The sequence below is a fragment of the Neoarius graeffei genome, chromosome 22 (genome assembly GCF_027579695.1).
Source record: "Neoarius graeffei isolate fNeoGra1 chromosome 22, fNeoGra1.pri, whole genome shotgun sequence".
Taxonomy (NCBI): domain Eukaryota; kingdom Metazoa; phylum Chordata; class Actinopteri; order Siluriformes; family Ariidae; genus Neoarius; species Neoarius graeffei.
The window spans coordinates 39,994,933-40,014,298 of NC_083590.1; the positions used below are offsets into that span (position 1 = coordinate 39,994,933).

The 19,366-nt window shown below is 44.4% G+C and overlaps 1 protein-coding gene across 8 annotated transcripts in view; it reads left to right on the forward strand.

Annotated features, from left to right (window-relative positions):
* Window positions 1-19,366, forward strand: part of phactr4a (phosphatase and actin regulator 4a) — a 211,364-nt gene that overhangs the window by 164,567 nt on the left and 27,431 nt on the right. For 7 of the 8 annotated variants that reach the window (XM_060904802.1, XM_060904803.1, XM_060904801.1 and 4 more), the window contains 3 exons: window positions 4,955-5,080; window positions 7,628-8,099; window positions 12,289-12,515. In XM_060904802.1, the coding sequence (XP_060760785.1) occupies window positions 4,955-5,080; window positions 7,628-8,099; window positions 12,289-12,515 (825 nt within the window). The remainder of the gene's footprint in view (window positions 1-4,954; window positions 5,081-7,627; window positions 8,100-12,288; window positions 12,516-19,366) is intronic. The other variant, XM_060904806.1, reaches the window with a different exon arrangement.

Here is a 19,366-nt window from a genome sequence, read left to right on the forward strand (position 1 = left end):
TGACCATCCAAACCAATTTCCTTTCAGCTGAGGGTGACAGTTTGGGTTTTCTTGAAGCAAAGTGGCTTGGCAAAGTGACTACACCTCACAATAACTTGGATACAATTGTTTGAACTGATCTTGGAATTTGCAGTTGTTTAGAAATGGCTCCAAGAGACATTCCGGAATTGTGATCCTCTTTCTCAGATCTGCACTGAGCTCCTTGGACTTTCCCATTTTACTGTGTGTTGGTCAATCCAATGAGTGCTATAATTAAACCCTTTTTATGAAGGCACAGAGAAGCTACCAGCTGTAGTCAATCATGATCACTAACAGGAAGTTAAGAGACCTTGGCCTTGGCAAGATAAGAGACACTTTGGAAGTTTCAGCACCTCTGAATTAATAATCTAAGTGAGCGTGTGTATATTTTTGACCCTGTATATATCAGTTTTCTGAAATTTTGTTGATTTCAGAAAACCCAAAGAAAATTAAAAATTGTGCACCAAATTCGAGTGTTTTTTTAATTAAAGAGGTATGCTGTACAATTATTCTGCCACAGAAAAAGAACAGTTCAGAGAAATGACTGAAAGCCCAAATATTGCCATGACATTCATATCCAAGATGACATTCATGTCACTGTATGTAAACTTCTGACCACAACCGTAGCTAGCTGTGTTCGTGTTTAACATTTTAGCCAAATACATTTCCTCATGTTAAATTAGAACTGACTCAGATTTAATCCGACTTGTAATTTGTTAGAAGCTGAAGTGTGCGCATTGCGTTAGCCCCGATGGACCTTTCCGCTCGTGCTTTCAGGACGAATGCGCATTCTCGTTCTTTTCAGTCGTCTAAAACATTTCCAGCTAATTGCTGTGTTTTTCCAGTGTATCGTGTGTTCGTTAGAATGCTTACTCAGTTCATTTGGATGTTAAGATTAGGTTGCTGTGAGCGCTGGAACGGAATCTTTAAGCACACGTGACAGAAACGTGTGGGACTTGAGTTACGATCCGCAATACGGAGAATGAAACAGTATATTTGATGCGTTAGATCTTTTGATTGACTCTTTAGAACTGGAAATGCTTGCTTGGATACATATTTCTGCAAGGAATGCATTAGTGGTACTGTACACATAGTTAACCATCTGCAGAGAACAATACAGGTGTGTGTATGTGTGTGTAAAGGCAGGCATGGGCTTGTCTCTTCTGGGTTTGTGCTGATGAATGATTGGCATAGCTAAAACAAAGAAGGCACACATCTTCTACATACACACCTGCTAACGGTGTGCACGCAAGCATGCCGTGCAAGACAGCTGCAAAGGAGTACAGTCTTGTTGTTTACGCCAAACAATGCCCAATCAGAATTAATTAACTTAGATTGGTAAAGATCTTTGCATGTAAACCTGACATCTTTCACCCCAGGCCTTAGAAATATGCCACCTTGTAAAGGAAGTCTGTGCTAAATAAATCTGAGTGTAGTAAGGTCTAGTCTTAAAGGAACAGTCCACCGTACTTCCATAATGAAATATGCTCTTATCTGAATTGAGACGAGCTGATCCGTACCTGTCCGAGCTTTGCGCGACCTCCCAGTCAGTCAGACGCAGTCAGACGCGCTGTCAGTCCTGTTAGCAATGTAGCTAGGCTCAGTATGGCCAACGGTATTTTTTGGGGCTGTAGTTAGATGCGACCAAACTCTTCCGCGTTTTTCCTGTTTACATAGGTTTATATGACCAGTGACATGAAACAAGTTCAGTTACACAAATTGAAATGTAGCGATTTTCTATGCTATGGAAAGTCCGCACTATAATGACAGGCGTACTAACACCTTCTGCGCACTTTGGCAGCGCATTGATATCTGAGCTCCGTATCAATGCGCTGCCGAAGCGCGCAGAAGGTGTTAGTACGCCTGTCATTATAGTGCGGACTTTCCATAGCATAGAAAATCGCTACGTTTCAATTTGTGTAACTGAACTTGTTTCATATCACTGGTCATATAAACCTACCGTATGTAAACAGGAAAAACGCGGAAGAGTTTGGTCGCATCTAACTACAGCCCCAAAAAATACCGTTTGCCATGCTGAGCCTAGCTACATTGCTAACAGGAGTGACAGCGCGTCTGACTGCGTCTGACTGAATGGGAGGTCGCGCAAAGCTCGGAGAGGTACGGAGCAGCTCGTCTCAATTCAGATATGGAAGATATCTCAATTTCATTATGGAAGTATGGTGGACTGTTCCTTTAAGGGGCATACACACAGGAAGTGATTTCGCAGCAACGTCAAAGAAATTTGGTGACTTGTAGCAATGACGGGTGAAATAACCACTGGTGGCATGAAGTGGGTGGGTACCAGTGTTGTGGTCAAGTCACTAAACCTGGAGTCCGAGTCCCAGTCTCGAGTCCCCAGCGTTCAAGTCCAAGTCATGAAAGAAAATTTCAAATCGAGTCCACTACTGATCCGAGTCGAATCCGACACGAGCCCCGCTACCAACAGGGCAATGAACGTAGCGTATCACTTCCTTCTCTGGGTGGAGTCTTGCCAAATGACGATTGAAGTTCGAGGTTGTCCCCGTCCTCTCCTTGATAGTTCTTCTACAAATGGAACACACAGCAGTGCATTTTTTTTCCCACTGCACGAGAAGTCTGTATAAGCAAAGCGGACGATCCTAGGGTGTCTCTTCAGGCATTTTAGCGCCATTAATGTTAGTTTGTTCCTGAACAGGTGAATGTGCATTCTCTTGGACAAAATTAGTATAAAAATTAAATGTAGATATAAATATCTTCTGCCAAATTATTATGACGTTACAAAAATAGACAAAAAAACCCGAGTCCTCGTCTCCAATTTACAAGTCCGAATGCTGTTACTGTACGAGTCTGAGTCATCAGTGCTCAAGTCCAAGCCAAGTCACGAGCCCTTAAAATTAGGGCACGAGTCGGACTCGAGTACTACAAGCCTGGTGGGTACAGAGTTAAACTGCTCTCAACTTTGACACAACAAACCAATGGGAGCGAAAGGATGGATAGCGATGATTGACTGATGACGGTCAGTAAGAGTTTACCGTAAAGAGATGACATCCACGACTTTGGTTCCTACGTTAAAATGGAAGCGCAGCTCATCATTGCCGTCTCCAACAACCCCTAATTGTACAACAGACCTTCCAAGTCATATAATCTAAAACATGATCATTTATGGCGGCACGGTGGTGTAGTGGTTAGCACTGTCGCCTCAGAGCAAGAAGGTCCTGGGTTCGAGCCCAGCAGCCGACTAGGGCCTTTCTGCATGGAGTTTGCATGTTCTCCCCGTGTCCGTGTGGGTTTCCGCGGGGTGCTCTGGTTTCCCCGACAGTCCAAAGACATGCAGGTTAGGCTAATTGGTGGCTCTAAATTGACCGTAGGTGTGAATGAGTATGAATGGTTGCGTGTGTCAGCCCTGCAATGACCTGGTGACTTGTCCAGGGTTTACCCCACCTCTCGCCCATAGTCAGCTGGGATAGGCTCCAGCTTGCCTACGACCCTGCACAGGATAAACGGCTACAGATAATGGATGGATGATCATTTATAGCACCTTCTGATTTGTTATTTTGGTCAAACGTTTACCCAGTCATTTTCAGTCTAAAGATTTATCTGATTTTTTTGATGGCAAGTGATCTAGTCGGCCATTGTGCTCACTAGATATCTCTTAACAGACAAACTAAACTGTGCCTTAACAGTCCGTTACAGAAACCAGAAAAAGTTTCGGCCTTGATCTATAAACTGGACTAGCTGTGAACTCAAAGAAATTAAACATGGGTGAATTGGCATTGTTCAAACGTAGCTCCTGTCCATATGCCTAGACTAGTGATGTATATGTATGGTCCTGTAGCGAACTAGCCATTGCTTGTTTCGCTCAGAAATATTTGGGGTTGGGAAATATACAAGAGGGTTACCTAGGAAACCAGAGCCTGGAATGTCCGGTCAATGAGCAAATCGCTTTCTATGTGGATGGCCCTAGTGACCAACTTTCAGCAACAAAGCGATGGGCAACGAGCAAATCACTTCCTGTGTGTATGCCCCTTTAGAAGCTAGGCTTCTAGATTCTCGAGATAGTCTGGTGTGTTTCATGGGGGGGGGGGGAATGTTGCCGGGGACTGCCTGCTATGACCAGAGGAGACCTTCATGTCCTTCATCCTCTTCCTGTTAAGTTGAAGATAGTTGCACTAGCACTCAGCGTGGTTTCTGTAATCCTCTTTCCTTTCCTAACTGATAAACTTTGATAGATGGCATGTCTCAGAGTTGTACCTGAAGTCAGAGGTGTACAAGGTGAAAAGAAAGGGAGCAAGAACAGTCCCTGTGAAGTGCTTATGCTTCACAGTCTACTGAGGCATGCAATTCTATGTCTGGTAGTCAGTGACCCAGGACACTGTGGCAGTTACCACCCACCAGTATCACTGTATGGTGCCGGAAACACTTGAGAAGTCAAAGAACATGCCTCTCGCACAGCTTCCTGTGGGCTGCAGGTGACCATGCAAGCATCTCCTGTAGATCTCTGCATCTTCCAGCCCCATGTGTGGTTGGTATGCAAACTGTAAGGTCTGTATTCCCATGACCACATGTACCTGAGGCGACCTAGAACGAGTCTTTGAAGGGGCTTTGCCAGCTCGGATGTTAATGCTATAATATGTAGTTAATCAGATCCCTACGGTTGTTGTTCTTGGGTACAGGAACCGAAGGAACAAGCTGCATTCAACTGACTGTACTATAAGACTTTCCACAGCTGGTCTCTTTTCACCTGGTCAGATGTGAAGGACTGTCTGTGGGGTGGGTGGGGGGGGGGGGGGGTTCTGCTGATGGTCTTCAGGTAGTGGGACTGGGTATGGTGAGAAGATTTCCTGGGAGATAGGGGGGCATTGATGGCCCATTGTCAAAATGGTTGAAAATACAACTATAATGTGAACCTTGGTGAACGGTAGAACTTAAACGAACTGCCTTGATGTATTTCCCTTAGCCACAACATTACCCAGGCAGGCTAAAGCTCAGACTCCTCAGTCCTGGACCACCAGGAGACGGCAGACCGAACGTGGTGTTCCCCCTTCTCTACCCAGCTATGTCTGTCGCCCCCAGCCTTATCCAGGTGCCCCGTATCCTCTGTGCCTCCCTGTGCCAGTTAATTAACACCTAAAAGTCCAGTATTCATATCCAGACCCAGATCATGCATGGGGTTTGTCTCTGTGGTCCTCTTCCAAAACGCACAAGAAGTTCTGTTCATGCTTTTCCTTTCCTCTCCTCAGTTCACACAATGTTAACTCGGTGCAGAGGGTTAGAACCTTATTGTCATTTGAACTGGCAGAAGGCTTGTAGAGGAGAGGTCCCAGGAGCTTCTTTTGCATTGGAATAAGACCTAGATGTGAGGCTGATCTAACACACCATGATCATCCATCGCTAAAAATGCACCCACTCATCACTACACTTAATGTATTTCTGTGTGTCATTATTTGATAACGATACCAATCATCATGCATGAAACCAAAAAATATGTCGGAATGAAACGTTGGCTTTGACTTTAATCCCATGTGTTTGACACTCAAAGTGTACACCAGTACATACGCTTAATTAAACACGCAAATCACTGCTCCAATGTTTGTCATTTGCATTTGAATACATGTCCTAGTTACTAAGGCCCTGTCCACACGGCAACGGATTCAGGTGAATCCGATACAATTGTTTATCGTTTCGGCCAGGCGTCCACACGGCACCGGTGTTTTGGGTGCCCCAAAATACAGTCTTTTGAGAACGGGTTCCAGAGTGGAAAGATCTGGCAACGTTGCCGTTGCGAAGTCGTCTGGATGAGTAGAACGGATTTGTTTACGATGACGTCACAACCACATGACTGTGAGTGCTTCACGCCGGGTAGAAGTGTAACGAACTCGATGCGAGTTGTCAACAAATCCTATAACTTGGTTCATGAAACGCACTTACAAAATATTTTCACTGTGAATATTTATTGTGTAATGGTGCAAAGTGAGAGAGCGAGAATAGCCCTTAGGGCAGAGTCAATCCCACCAGCAAAAATAGGGAAAAAAAGGAGCGATCTCACCTCTTCAGATGTTGGTTTAAGTCCTACAATACATTCCTCAAAAAGGGCGTAGAAGAACAAATTAATCCATCAATGTGTAGCATTCAATTTATTCCGGACCATTAAAGACGCCGCCTTCCGCGTAGAATCATACGTCATCCTCGCCGCCATATTGGATGGGTCAAAGCGGAGAATAAAGATGCCTCATTCATGTGCTGCGTTTAACTGTACCAAGAGGTTTGCCGTCCAAACAAGATCACATGGGATTACCTTTCACAGGTGAGACTGGAAAAATACTTTTCATTGTATTTGGTCATTATAATGTAATTTTACGAACAGATTTTTCTGACTTTGTGGCTAATATGAAGTCTTGCGCATAATAGTTTATGCGCATGCGTCCTTACTTCTTCTATTGTTCTGGTGTCTCTGAAGGGACCGTCTTACAGCGCCCCTAGAGGTGTGGCATGTGTATTGCATCGTTTTCAGCAAGCATTGCGTTGCCATATGGACCTGATATTTTACTGATCGTTGCCCATGTGGACGCGATATTTTTTAAATAACATCTCGTTGCCGTTGTCGTGTGGATGTAGCCTTAGATACAAGGTCAGTTATTTAGCGATAATGTTTTACTCATTACTTAACAATTGTTACCTCGCCCGCGACGGAGCAAGTTGGGTGAGGTATCGTCATCGGTGCGGTTTGCTTCTGTCAAGCATCTAGACAGCTGCACCGATTGACTTCAGATTTTCAGGGTAGGTTTGCAATGGTCCGTAAATTACCTGATTAAATTTTGAGGATAACCAGGTCAAGGTCACTGGAAAGGTCAACCTTTCAGTCGAAATAACATAATTTCCATTATAACTCAAAACCAGTTGCCGATAGACAGATGTTTACTATTATGAGCATATAGGAACTCCCATATGACCTTTCATTTGGCACCATGACCTTTGACCTTGAGTGACCCTGAAAGGTCAAACTCAAGGTCGTGGATTTTCAGAGGGCTGTAACTTGAAAAGGGTTGATGGTAGACAGATATTTACCATTATCAACTTCTAGGAAGTGCCATATGGGCTTTCATTTGGCACCGTGACCTTCCTTGAAAGGTCAAACTGAAGGTCATGGGTTTTCATAGGACTATAACCTGGCAGCTGATGATTGAGAAATATTACCATTATCAGCATATAGGGATAAAATAAGCGCTGGTTTGTTTTGCCTGGTAACACTTGGTATGAAGTTAATTTGAGCTGCAACAAACGATATCGAAGACTTTTAGCTGCTCAACTTTCAAATGAAACGTAAAAGCAAAGTAAAGGTTCAGATGGATCACATGGACATTACCTTGCCATTAATCTTTTACTATTTTGACCGTACCATGTCAAAAACATCAAACCACATCCGATTAAACTTTCTGTAATATCTGATTGACGCGTGGTCTTTCCCGGTCCCTTTCATTTTAATTATTTTCCCATCTGCTGCTATGAAATTGTCCCTGCTTTGTGTTGACTAATCATTGCAGCCCTAATGGAGACCCAGTGTCTTCTGGGTCGAGTCGTATTTTCATGCCTTCCTTCATCTAATACATCTTTATTTGCTCCATCATGGCAGATGCACCCCCACCCCTGGTAGTCTCGAACCCAGCTCCTGCAAAGCGCTCTCCTCCCGTTCCGCCTAAAAGGACGACGCCTGTCACTAAACGCAACTCAGGGGACGCCTCATCCAATCAGGCTGAACCTCCTGCCAGAAGTTCTTCCCCCAACCCTCCCTCCTTCCAGTCAGAAGACAGCAAACACGCCAGCTCTACGGCTCCAGCGGTGTCTCCTCCACCTGCCCATATCCCTCCATCTCCACCTCATGTCTCTGTGGATCCTCCGAGCCCCACCACTGAGCCGCCGAGCCAGCCTCCACCCATACCTCTGCATATCCTGATCCAGTGTGCACTCAGCAGCCCTGGCTCTGTTCACCCCAAACCAGATGGCAGTCAGAGAGCTCACTCGCTGCTGTTTGAGATGCCACCAGAGGTCGCAGTCGAGCCAGGTGCACGACGTTCGCTTCCCGTCACCATCGAGCCTCTCAGACTGTGAGATATATTTTTATTAACTTGGTTCATAAACAAACATACGTGATCAGGGCTAGACAAATCATGAGACAGAAGGTGCTTTCGGACCAGAGGAACTTTTGCATAGTTCTTATGAAAGTTAGAGGAAGTTCCCTCTTTGTGTCTCTGCACTGCATGAAATGAGAACGATTGTAGTTTGAGGGATTTTTTTTTTCGCTTCTATTTCAGAATAGGCTCTCTCAGCACAAGAGGAACTATGAGTGATGCAAGTGTACGCTGATTGGTCAAACACGAACCAATGTAGCACCGGCAACCACCATTTCTAAAAATCCATGTAAAAACGTTAGCATTAAAAAAATGAAGAAAAACAACCACGCACAAATGGACCGATGGAGAAGTCCAGGCTTTATTGAGCGTATCGTATATGCGACGTAGGAAATAGGACGCGGTTCAGACATCTCGGCGAAATATCAAACTCTTCGCTAGCATTTCCTGTTAACGTCATGCTAACATCACTTCAGATGAGTAGCATGCTATAGATGCACAATGGTGTAACACAGGGAAAAAAATTAGAAATTCAGGTTTTGATTTTATGCACTGAAATAACTATTAGGCACAATTTTTACAATATCTATATAAACGAGTTGTTTTTACCCATTTTAACCTTGAAATCAGCATTTTAATGATTACCCATAATGCATTGTTTATCGCGCTAAAACAAGCAAAAACGTCATAAGACAGTGGAACTACTACCTTTACTACTTTCACGTGGCGTCTTTCTCGATTGCACGTGCCTAGAAGCGTACCTTCTAGAACATTCCTGGGTGGTCACGGACTGTCACGTAGCCTAGTTTGGTTGCGAAACTCGCTAGGATGGAGTATTTTCGCGAGTTTAGTGGCAAACTTTTGCGCCGCAATTTCTCTGTTCTCGAAATTTGTAACCTGAAACCCTACAAGAAACGTTTCATAATGTTTGGGATTTTGAAAAATGCTTCTAGCACGTTTATTTCGCTGTATTTTTCCGTGAAACTTGGCATAAATCATCCTTAAGTGATGAGCGTGACATTGTTATTTTGGTCTGGGTCATGGAGTTAGTTGGAAGCGGGAGAAATGAGAGTTTCTCAACTACAGCAGCACTTCTCACCATAGATGGCTGGCATGTTTCACAGCGTTTGGGATTTACTAAATCGACTAAATCTCTAGATCTACTGAAGCTACGAGGATATAAATCACCAGGATTCTAATTTACTGGGTGAGAAGTATTATATATATATATATTTTTTTTTTTTTTGAAAGGTTTATTCGCGCTACAAGTCCATGAAAGTTGGAATTGTTCGTGAAGGGCTTAGTTAGATTTTGGTAGCGTGACGCGCACAACAAGCAAAAAAAAAACAAATTTTCTTCCGAATTTCCTTGCTTTATCAAAATTATTTTTTGATACATTAAAAGACTGTGTTTATAATATTTAAGCAATTTTTTTTTTTATTATAGAGAATATTTGATCAAAACTTTCAAAACAGCACTCAAAGTGATTTTTCACGGGTGTAAATGTTACGCGTGATGTCCATAATTACGTTAAATTTTAAGAACTAAAATTCTGTTAAAAATTCCAGATTTGTGCTATCATTCTGGGGTTTTGCTGAATAATACTTTAGGGAGTTCTCTTACAGTGCTGAAAATTCAATGAGTTTTGGTGAAATTCTAGAAAAGTTATTTACATTTTAACGTGCCTGATAGCGATTGTGCTCACACAGCGTGCTACTCATATTCAGCGTTCCTACAGAAAAAAGGCCCTTGACGGTAGGCATGTCAGGTGAAAATTCAAATTCAGTCCAACTTGTTTGCAATTGCTCTCACTAGGGGTGGGTATTGGCAAAGAAGTCACGATTCAATTCGAATCACGATTCGCATGCTACGATGCGATACTATCACGATGCATCACGATTCTTGAATTATTGCGATGCATTGCGATATATTCAACGTACTTCAGTGAAAATGTAAAAAAAAAAAAAAAGAGCATAATTACCAGTGGCTGTGTACGATCTGGATAGTGTCTCCAACTGATGCATAACTCAGAGCAACTCAGTTCATAACTGAATTTATTGAAACGACTTTGGAGGTAGTTGCCATTAAAGCAAATATCACTGTTTCCATACTTAACAAGTGGACACACTAATGACAAAAAGTGCAGAGGATTTATAAAACTAAAAATAATAAAAGAAAACTAATAGCAGCAGTTTTCAGTTTCTTTGCAGCACCTGCAGTATGGGAGGACAAGGCAATAATAAATATCAAAATATATATACTATATTACTCTGTACATTAAATTATCATCATCATATTATTATTATTTGTTACATTACTTTACATTATATTTAAATGCCTTATGCATTTATAGTTTGTGGAGCATCCTCAAATTAGGAAACAATACACTCACTTAGCATATTTCTTTTAGCATGTTGTAGTACCGCAGCAGTTATGTCAGACTCGGCGAGTGTGCAGATGTCCTTCTCAGATTTACGTATTTCTGCAGACAGGAGTGCAGCGTGGATGGCAGGCTGTTGCTCTAAAAAGCGCTCAAGCATGTCGTGCGCGCTCTTCCAGCGAGATTTGTAAACAGAGTCGCAGTCGCATATGATGTCTATGCAGAATGTCTAGGTCGCAGTAGCCCGCCGCCGGAAATGCCACTGGCATGAAGGCAGCGGGCGTCAAAAACTCCACGGCGACATCTACAGGACTGGAAGTTGTATTCTACTCGTTTTTGGCTGATGTTCGCCAACCATTCATACAATTTTATTTATTCATTTTTTAAAATTAATAATCGATATTTGGCGTCAAGAATCGATGCAGTATATCGTGAAAGTTAGTATCGCGATGCATTGTCATGACGATTATTTTGCACACCCCTAGCTCTCACTGAATTTGGAATTGAATGCAGAGCAACAAACTTTTTACAGAATGAAAAATACTACAAATTAAAAATTGAAAAAAAAAAGGCTTAATTTTTTTGAAAACTGCCGTAATATTCTGTATGAGAATCACATGGTCCAAAATGGGCCTCATTAACCAATGAGATCAAATGTTTTTTTCTTAATATTTTTCCTATTTTTCAATATATTTACATGGAAATTGGCAGGCACATAGATGGTTGTATATTGAATACAAAGTTTAAAAAATTAGTAAAAACAAATGATGCAAATTCGTATTTAATTAGTATTAATTATGCTAACTTGGTAAAAACGTTAAATCAGTACACTCAATAAAAAAGTCATAAAAGTATTTCTAATGCGCTCTTTGTGCTCTGTATTTCTCAAAAGTAGGGCCTACTAGTGTTTATATGAAAGAATATAAATGATGATTTCGATTAATATTCACAGCTTTCAAGACGAACCTCGAAAAAAACCACGTGAGCTACATCCAATACGCAATTCACATGAACTGAACTGAAACTGACGCTCGCGTTTCTGACTTCCGGTTTTTTAAATCTCATTCCAAGCACTAAGATCTCAAAAAAGTTTTCATCAAAACAACTACAGTTATATTCTAAAATAGTTATTTATTTACATGAATCAGATTGAGTTGAAAAAAATAAGTAGGTAAAGCTCTGAAAACTCACTTCAGAGTCTCCCGTGAAGCATAACGTCAAAACTAGCTGATGGAAAATTTTGCTGAATCCTTCATCAGAAACGGTGAAAGCGAGAGAGCATCCCTATAAAAGTTATCTGATTGATATTGACGAGTAATCTAGTCGGAAATCGATCAGAAGAGAGAGAGAGAAAGAGCCTGACCACTTTCCCAAGCAGAGAGTGAACTCTGTTGTACCAGCTTCGACCTGCCGTTCCTCCCAAAGTACTGAACAGATCTTAACCAGATATGTTTCTTTGGAAAGCGGAGATTATAAGCTTTGTAATGATATTATTCACGATAGAAACTATTCAAGAGTTAAGTAATGACAGGTTTGGAAACTTAGATAAGTGTCTGCATGGACAGTTTTCACAGCACGGCCAGCGAGCGTCTGATACGCCTACTGAAGGTCTGTAGTTCTCGGGGGAGCTCCCTAGCGGGTCGTTCTTTTCACCAAGTCCCTAGAACTGTTTGGTCCGAAAGCGCCTAGAGAATGCTTCGAAGCAGAAATATACAAAGAAATATTTGTATCCGTTCCCATCCAACCTGATGACATCATCTTTTTCACACTTTCTCTTTCTCTCAGGCCCGAGGATGATGATTTTGACATGGAAGAAGAGCTGCAAAAGCTGCACCCTCCTCCCCGGCAAAACCTGCCACCAGAGCTGGAGGCCGGGAGCAGGCGGGGGTTGGTGGCAGACCCCGCGGTTATGGTCATCTTTGAGGACTCGGACAGTGAGCAAGAGGAGGAGAGCGACTCAGATGGACCCATCCTCTACAGAGACGACGATGACGACGAGGACGTACCCATAAGTATGACGCTCTAATTTATTAACTTTACAAGTAGACTCTCTTGCACATGCCTTCTATGTGAAGGATTTCTGATGGTGCCATGTGATGATCGAGATGCGGAGCCGCCTGAAAGCTCTGTGGCAGCGGGCGCTCGACCACACCCCACTGCCACCCTCAAAAACGGGGAACTGAAAAAGAAACGACTGAAGATATTGACTCAGTCACTTGCAGTTAGTCTTTTCTATTGGGGAGAATCTAGTGTAGTAATGAACAATTATTCACCAAAGGCTCAGTGAATATCGGTGAATAATAATGGAGACAAAGTTGAGGTTATTATTTAAATAATATTGGCTGGCGTTGAGTGGTATATCGGATATATTTCATTCAGCTAGCATGATTCTGAACGAGCCGAAGACGAATAGCTGAATGGAATATATCTGACAGACCATGAAAAAAAGCCAGCCAATATTATTATTATTATTATTATACATACACACTCTCTAATATCAGCATTTCCGTGTTCTCGAAGGCCAACGCTAGCTTACCCGCAACTTCGCTAGCGCGGAAGTTTTACATCTCCAACGTGTCACTTTTCCAGTTTTTCAATGTCTGTTGGTATGTTTTTCTCTTGTAAATATGCATGAAGAATGTATAATGAAGTTTTGATAGCCTTTCAGGTGTTCAGCGCGCCTTTGGTTTCAGTTTTCAGTTTATTTACTTATTTAGCGCTTAGCACCGGATTTGCCTCGTCTTCTCGCTCTCTCTCCCGGCCGACAAAGAAATGATTCTGCGTATGCGCAGCATAAAAGTCTTGTCATTGGATCTTCGCATGAGCTTCGACATGTGACGTCGTGTTGTCTTGACAACGTGCAATATTATAACGATATTGCACGCTCATTCTCCATTGGGGAGAGCGGTGTAATACATGGAGGATAAGCGATATGATGATAATATTACATGCTATCAATAAACCCACTGGAAGGGAATCGAAGACATGTTTCTATTCCATGGAACAAGCGTCCTGTATGTATAATAAATCACTGATATTCACTGAGCCTTATTTAAAAAAAATCATCTTAAAGGATAAGGCAACTTTTGTACAAAATCACCACAAATAGATAGATAAATATATAAAGTAATCGATCATGGAATTTATAGAGAAAGAACAGACCGCATAACAGTATCTTTTAACTTTTAATAATATGGGCTTGCGCTGAGCTCAGCGAAGATGCGTTCCGCCATATTGATCTACTGCGTGACGTCATGCGGCCCGCCACTGAAAAGAACTCTTCAGTGCTTCATGGTAATAAGGTAAAAAACCAGTACAATCGCTTCTTCAAAGTTTCACCAAATGGTTTTATTTATGCAACTTAAAGCTCATAATACTGTATAACTTGGGTCGAGTAAAAACATGGAGCAAAATCATGGCTGAATCCTGAATGACTCCTATTTGGATTTGTCCTACCAAGCCTACTGCGCATGCGCGAAGCGGCTCGGCTCGGTTTTCCCTTTCGGGCGCTCTCGTTTTCTGTTAGAATTTGGTAAAGAAAAAAAAAAAGAAATATTATTTACCAGCTTACCGGGTCCATGAACATAAATCTGACAGCTGACAAGGTCGGGATATAAACGAATCGAATACAAGCCACCCGCCGGGACTCCTAATCACAGTGATCTGCTTGTAAACACTGTTTTCATGGGCCCAGTGACGTCACAGATCAGAGGGAGGCGCATTAACGAAAGATTCTGATTGGTTTATAGTTGCCCACAATCTCAAAATGGCTGCCTCCTCCAACTTCGACTCCTCTGTGTCAATTCATGATTTCAAAGTTAAAAATATTTTTTTCATGTTCGATATATAATGGAAATAATTAACGGAATTGATTACGTATATGTTTTTCTCCTATTACACACCTGGTTTTGTACAAAAGTTGCCTTTTCCTTTAAAAAAATCTTCGATTTCAAACTTCAAGAGTGACATGCAAATGTAATAACTTTGCGGTGCAGAAAACAAAGTATTTTACGCCGACTCGTAAAAAAAAAAAAGACTTTGTTTTGAAATGAATAAACTCCACTTTACCTTTGAATAGTTTCAGACCAAACTTTGTCGCATCTTTAGTGCTTTTAGGACTAGCATTTTCTTTCATAATTTGTAATTCTTCCTCACTTACGGTGACCAAGCGATCGGCCGCCGTTTTGCCAAGTCGCTCGAGGTAATTATCGAGAAATTGTCCGAATCTCTCGACCAATCAGGACGCACGAGTTTCTGTAATCACGTCCGTATTTATACTAATACGCATTAATGAAACACTTCAGGGCGCTTTTACATACTCAGCATTTAGTCGATTTGATCCGAACCCTGGTGCGCTTTCCTCTTCGGTGCAGTTTGTTTAGGCAGGTGAGAATCTCACACTAGAGTTCTGCGCGGGACAGAATTTTCAGTCCCGCTCCCGCCCGAGCCTGCCATATTTTGTCCCGCTCCCGCCCGCAGATCCCGCATGATGCAGATGTTCGCGTTATTTCTCACGAAAGTTCTTGTCATTGGCTTGGGGAATTAAACATGCTGAGCTTAGCTGAGCTCTCCAGTGGAGACGGAAAGTAAACGGTAAATGTACCTCTTTTTAAAGCAGCACTGACTTCTGAAGCACTGTGAGCTTCACTAGAGGAGCTCTGCTCTTCTGCCATGATCGGAGATCTCAAACACGGAAGAGCGGAAAGGAATCGGAAACGTACGCGAGATTAGACCACATCTGCAAATTAAAATGTTTTTATTAATGCCAAATAAAATATTCAGCACAAATGATATATGATAGACATAAATTAATAATTTATACATTTTATTTTAAACACGTTTTTAGTTAGCGGGACTGCAGCTTATCACCTCTCCCGCCCGCTCCCGCATTGTGCACTCCCCCTCCCGCCTGCGCCCACCCGCAATGAGCTTTCAAAATTTGTCCCGTGCCGCTCTGCTTTGCGTCGGGTCCCGCGGGACTCCCGCGGGAGTGCAGGGCTCTATCTCACACTGCTGCCGCTGACCAAAATGACAGGAGCATATGCGCGAGGTGGTCTCCCTCCAGAACTCTAGTTTTGGTTTGAGTGAAACGTGAAATTGAACCAACTCTGAAATCAACTCGACTGCAGGAAGCAAACCAATCATGCCATATATTTTGGGTTGCGGGGTTTTTTTTGAGTTGCGTGACTCAGACTGTGCCAAAGGACAGAGCTGTTCGTCCTGCACAAACGCCACGTGCTCTGGACATTTGGACCAACGAACCAAAGATAAATTGTGGACAAAATGTTATCGAGTAGTTATTTATAATGAATTTATTGAGAGTCAAGTCTGTGTTTACCAAGCTTGGGTGGTTGTGTGTTATAGGTGTGATGTGAGAGCACTCCTAGGTAAATGAAGAGATGTCTAGATCACATTACATTACATTACATTACATTACATTATCGGTATTTAGCAGACGATGTACAACATGCTCAGAGCAGCCTGGGGAGCAGGTGCCGTACTGAAGGGCACTTGAGTCATTTCTGCTGGTCCAGGGAATCAAACCAGCAACCCTTTGGTCCCAAAGCTGCTTCTCTAACCATTAGACCATGGCCACCCTTCCTCAAGATAATACAGGTCTAGATGACCATTCTTATACCCTGTCCACACTAGGGATTTTGTACCGATACGAAACTACTTTCGTACTGCAACACCTGTCCACACTAGCAACTATACCGGTACTGTAGCGGTATAACTGTATCGGTACGAAACCCACAAATGTATGGGTTTCGTTCCGGTACAGTATCGGTACTGTAGCGCTTCGCTGTAGTGTGGACAGATGAAGCGGCTCTGTATCGATACAAATATAATGCGCAAGCGCAATGAACCATTCCTACGTCTTCCGGGTTATTCATACAATACAATGCGCACGCGCTTTCCAGCTGTAAATAAAACGTCAAAATGGCTCAAAACGACCGTGGAGCTACATGGAGCAAAGAAAGGGAGGGAGGGGGAAAGAGGAGGAAGAAAGGGAGGGGAAGAGAAGGAAAGAGGGAGAAAGGGAGGGGAAGAGAAGGAAAGAGGGAGAAAGGGAGGGGAAGAGAAGGGAAGAGGAAGAAAGGGGGGAAGAGGGAGAAAGGGAGGGGAAGAGGGGGGAAGAGGGAGAAAGGGAGGGGAAGAGAAGGGAAGAGGGAGAAAGGGAGGGGAAGAGAAGGGAAGAGGGAGAAAGGGAGGGGAAGAGAAGGGAAGAGGGAGAAAGGGAGGGGAAGAGAAGGGAAGAGGGAGAAAGGGAGGGGAAGAGAAGGAAAGAGGGAGAAAGGGAGGGGAAGAGAAGGGAAGAGGGAGAAAGGGAGGGGAAGAGTAGGAAAGAGGGAGAAAGGGAGGGGAAGAGAAGGAAAGAGGGAGAAAGGGAGGGGAAGAGTAGGAAAGAGGGAGAAAGGGAGGGGAAGAGAAGGAAAGAGGGAGAAAGGGAGGGGAAGAGAAGGGAAGAGGGAGAAAGGGAGGGGAAGAGTAGGAAAGAGGGAGAAAGGGAGGGGAAGAGAAGGGAAGAGGGAGAAAGGGAGGGGAAGAGAAGGGAAGAGGGAGAAAGGGAGGGGAAGAGTAGGAAAGAGGGAGAAAGGGAGGGGAAGAGAAGGGAAGAGGGAGAAAGGGAGGGGAAGAGGGAGAAAGGGAGGGGAAGAGGGAGAAAGGGAGGGGAAGAGGGAGAAAGGGAGGGTAAGAGAAGGAAAGATGGAGAAAGGGAGGGGAAGAGAAGGAAAGAGGGAGAAAGTGAGGGGAAGAGAAGGGAAGAGGGAGAAAGGGAGGGGAAGAGAAGGAAAGAGGGAGAAAGGGAGGGGAAGAGAAGGGAAGAGGGAGAAAGGGAGGGGAAGAGTAGGAAAGAGGGAGAAAGGGAGGGGAAGAGAAGGGAAGAGGGAGAAAGGGAGGGGAAGAGAAGGGAAGAGGGAGAAAGGGAGGGGAAGAGGGAGAAAGGGAGGGGAAGAGAAGGAAAGAGGGAGAAAGTGAGGGGAAGAGAGGGGAAGAGGGAGAAAGGGAGGGGAAGAGAAGGGAAGAGGGAGAAAGGGAGGGGAAGAGAAGGGAAGAGGGAGAAAGGGAGGGGAAGAGTAGGAAAGAGGGAGAAAGGGAGGGGAAGAGAAGGGAAGAGGGAGAAAGGGAGGGGAAGAGTAGGAAAGAGGGAGAAAGGGAGGGGAAGAGAAGGAAAGAGGGAGAAAGGGAGGGGAAGAGTAGGAAAGAGGGAGAAAGGGAGGGGAAGAGAAGGGAAGAGGGAGAAAGGGAGGGGAAGAGGGAGAAAGGGAGGGGAAGAGAAGGGAAGAGGGAGAAAGGGAGGGGAAAAGAAGGAAAGAGGGAGAAAGGGAGGGGAAGAGGGAGAAAGGGATGGGAAGAGAAGGAAAGAGGGAGAAATTGAGGGGAAGAGTAGGAAAGAGGGAGAAAGGGAGGGGAAGGGAAGAGGGAGAAAGGGAGGGGAAGAGAAGGGAAGAGGGAGAAAGGGAGGGGAAGAGTAGGAAAGAGGGAGAAAGGGAGGGGAAGAGAAGGGAAGAGGGAGAAAGGGAGGGGAAGAGGGAGAAAGGGAGGGGAAGAGAAGGGAAGAGGGAGAAAGGGAGGGGAAGAGTAGGAAAGAGGGAGAAAGGGAGGGGAAGAGTAGGAAAGAGGGAGAAAGTGAGGGGAAGAGAAGGGAAGAGGGAGAAAGGGAGGGGAAGAGAAGGGAAGAGGGAGAAAGGGAGGGGAAGAGTAGGAAAGAGGGAGAAAGGGAGGGGAAGAGACGGGAAGAGGGAGAAAGGGAGGGGAAGAGGGAGAAAGGGAGGGGAAGAGGGAGAAAGGGAGGGGAAGAGGGAGAAAGGGAGGGTAAGAGAAGGAAAGATGGAGAAAGGGAGGGGAAGAGAAGGAAAGAGGGAGAAAGTGAGGGGAAGAGAAGGGAAGAGGGAGAAAGGGAGGGGAAGAGAAGGAAAGAGGGAGAAAGTGAGGGGAAGAGAAGGGAAGAGGGAGAAAGGGAGGGGAAGAGAAGGGAAGAGGGAGAAAGGGAGGGGAAGAGAAGGGAAGAGGGAGAAAGGGAGGGGAAAGAGGGAGAAAGGGAGGGGAAGAGGGAGAAAGGGAGGGGAAGAGAAGGAAAGAGGGAGAAAGGGAGGGGAAGAGAAGGGAAGAGGGAGAAAGGGAGGGGAAGAGAAGGGAAGAGGGAGAAAGTGAGGGGAAGAGAAGGGATGAGGGAGAAAGGGAGGGGAAGAGAAGGGAAGAGGGAGAAAGGGAGGGGAAGAGAAGGGAAGAGGGAGAAAGTGAGGGGAAGAGAAGGAAAGAGGGAGAAAGGGAGGGGAAGAGAAGGAAAGAGGGAGAAAGTGAGGGGAAGAGAAGGGAAGAGGGAGAAAGGGAGGGGAAGAGTAGGAAAGAGGGAGAAAGGGAGGGGAAGAGAAGGGAAGAGGGAGAAAGGGAGGGGAAGAGGGAGAAAGGGAGGGGAAGAGAAGGGAAGAGGGAGAAAGGGAGGGGAAGAGAAGGAAAGAGGGAGAAAGGGAGGGGAAGAGTAGGAAAGAGGGAGAAAGGGAGGGGAAGGAAAGAGGGAGAAAGTGAGGGGAAGAGAAGGGAAGAGGGAGAAAGGGAGGGGAAGAGTAGGAAAGAGGGAGAAAGGGAGGGGAAGAGAAGGGAAGAGGGAGAAAGGGAGGGGAAGAGTAGGAAAGAGGGAGAAAGGGAGGGGAAGAGTAGGAAAGAGGGAGAAAGGGAGGGGAAGAGAAGGGAAGAGGGAGAAAGGGAGGGGAAGAGAAGGGAAGAGGGAGAAAGGGAGGGGAAGAGTAGGAAAGAGGGAGAAAGGGAGGGGAAGAGTAGGAAAGAGGGAGAAAGGGAGGGGAAGAGAAGGAAAGAGGGAGATAGTGAGGGGAAGAGAAGGGAAGAGGGAGAAAGTGAG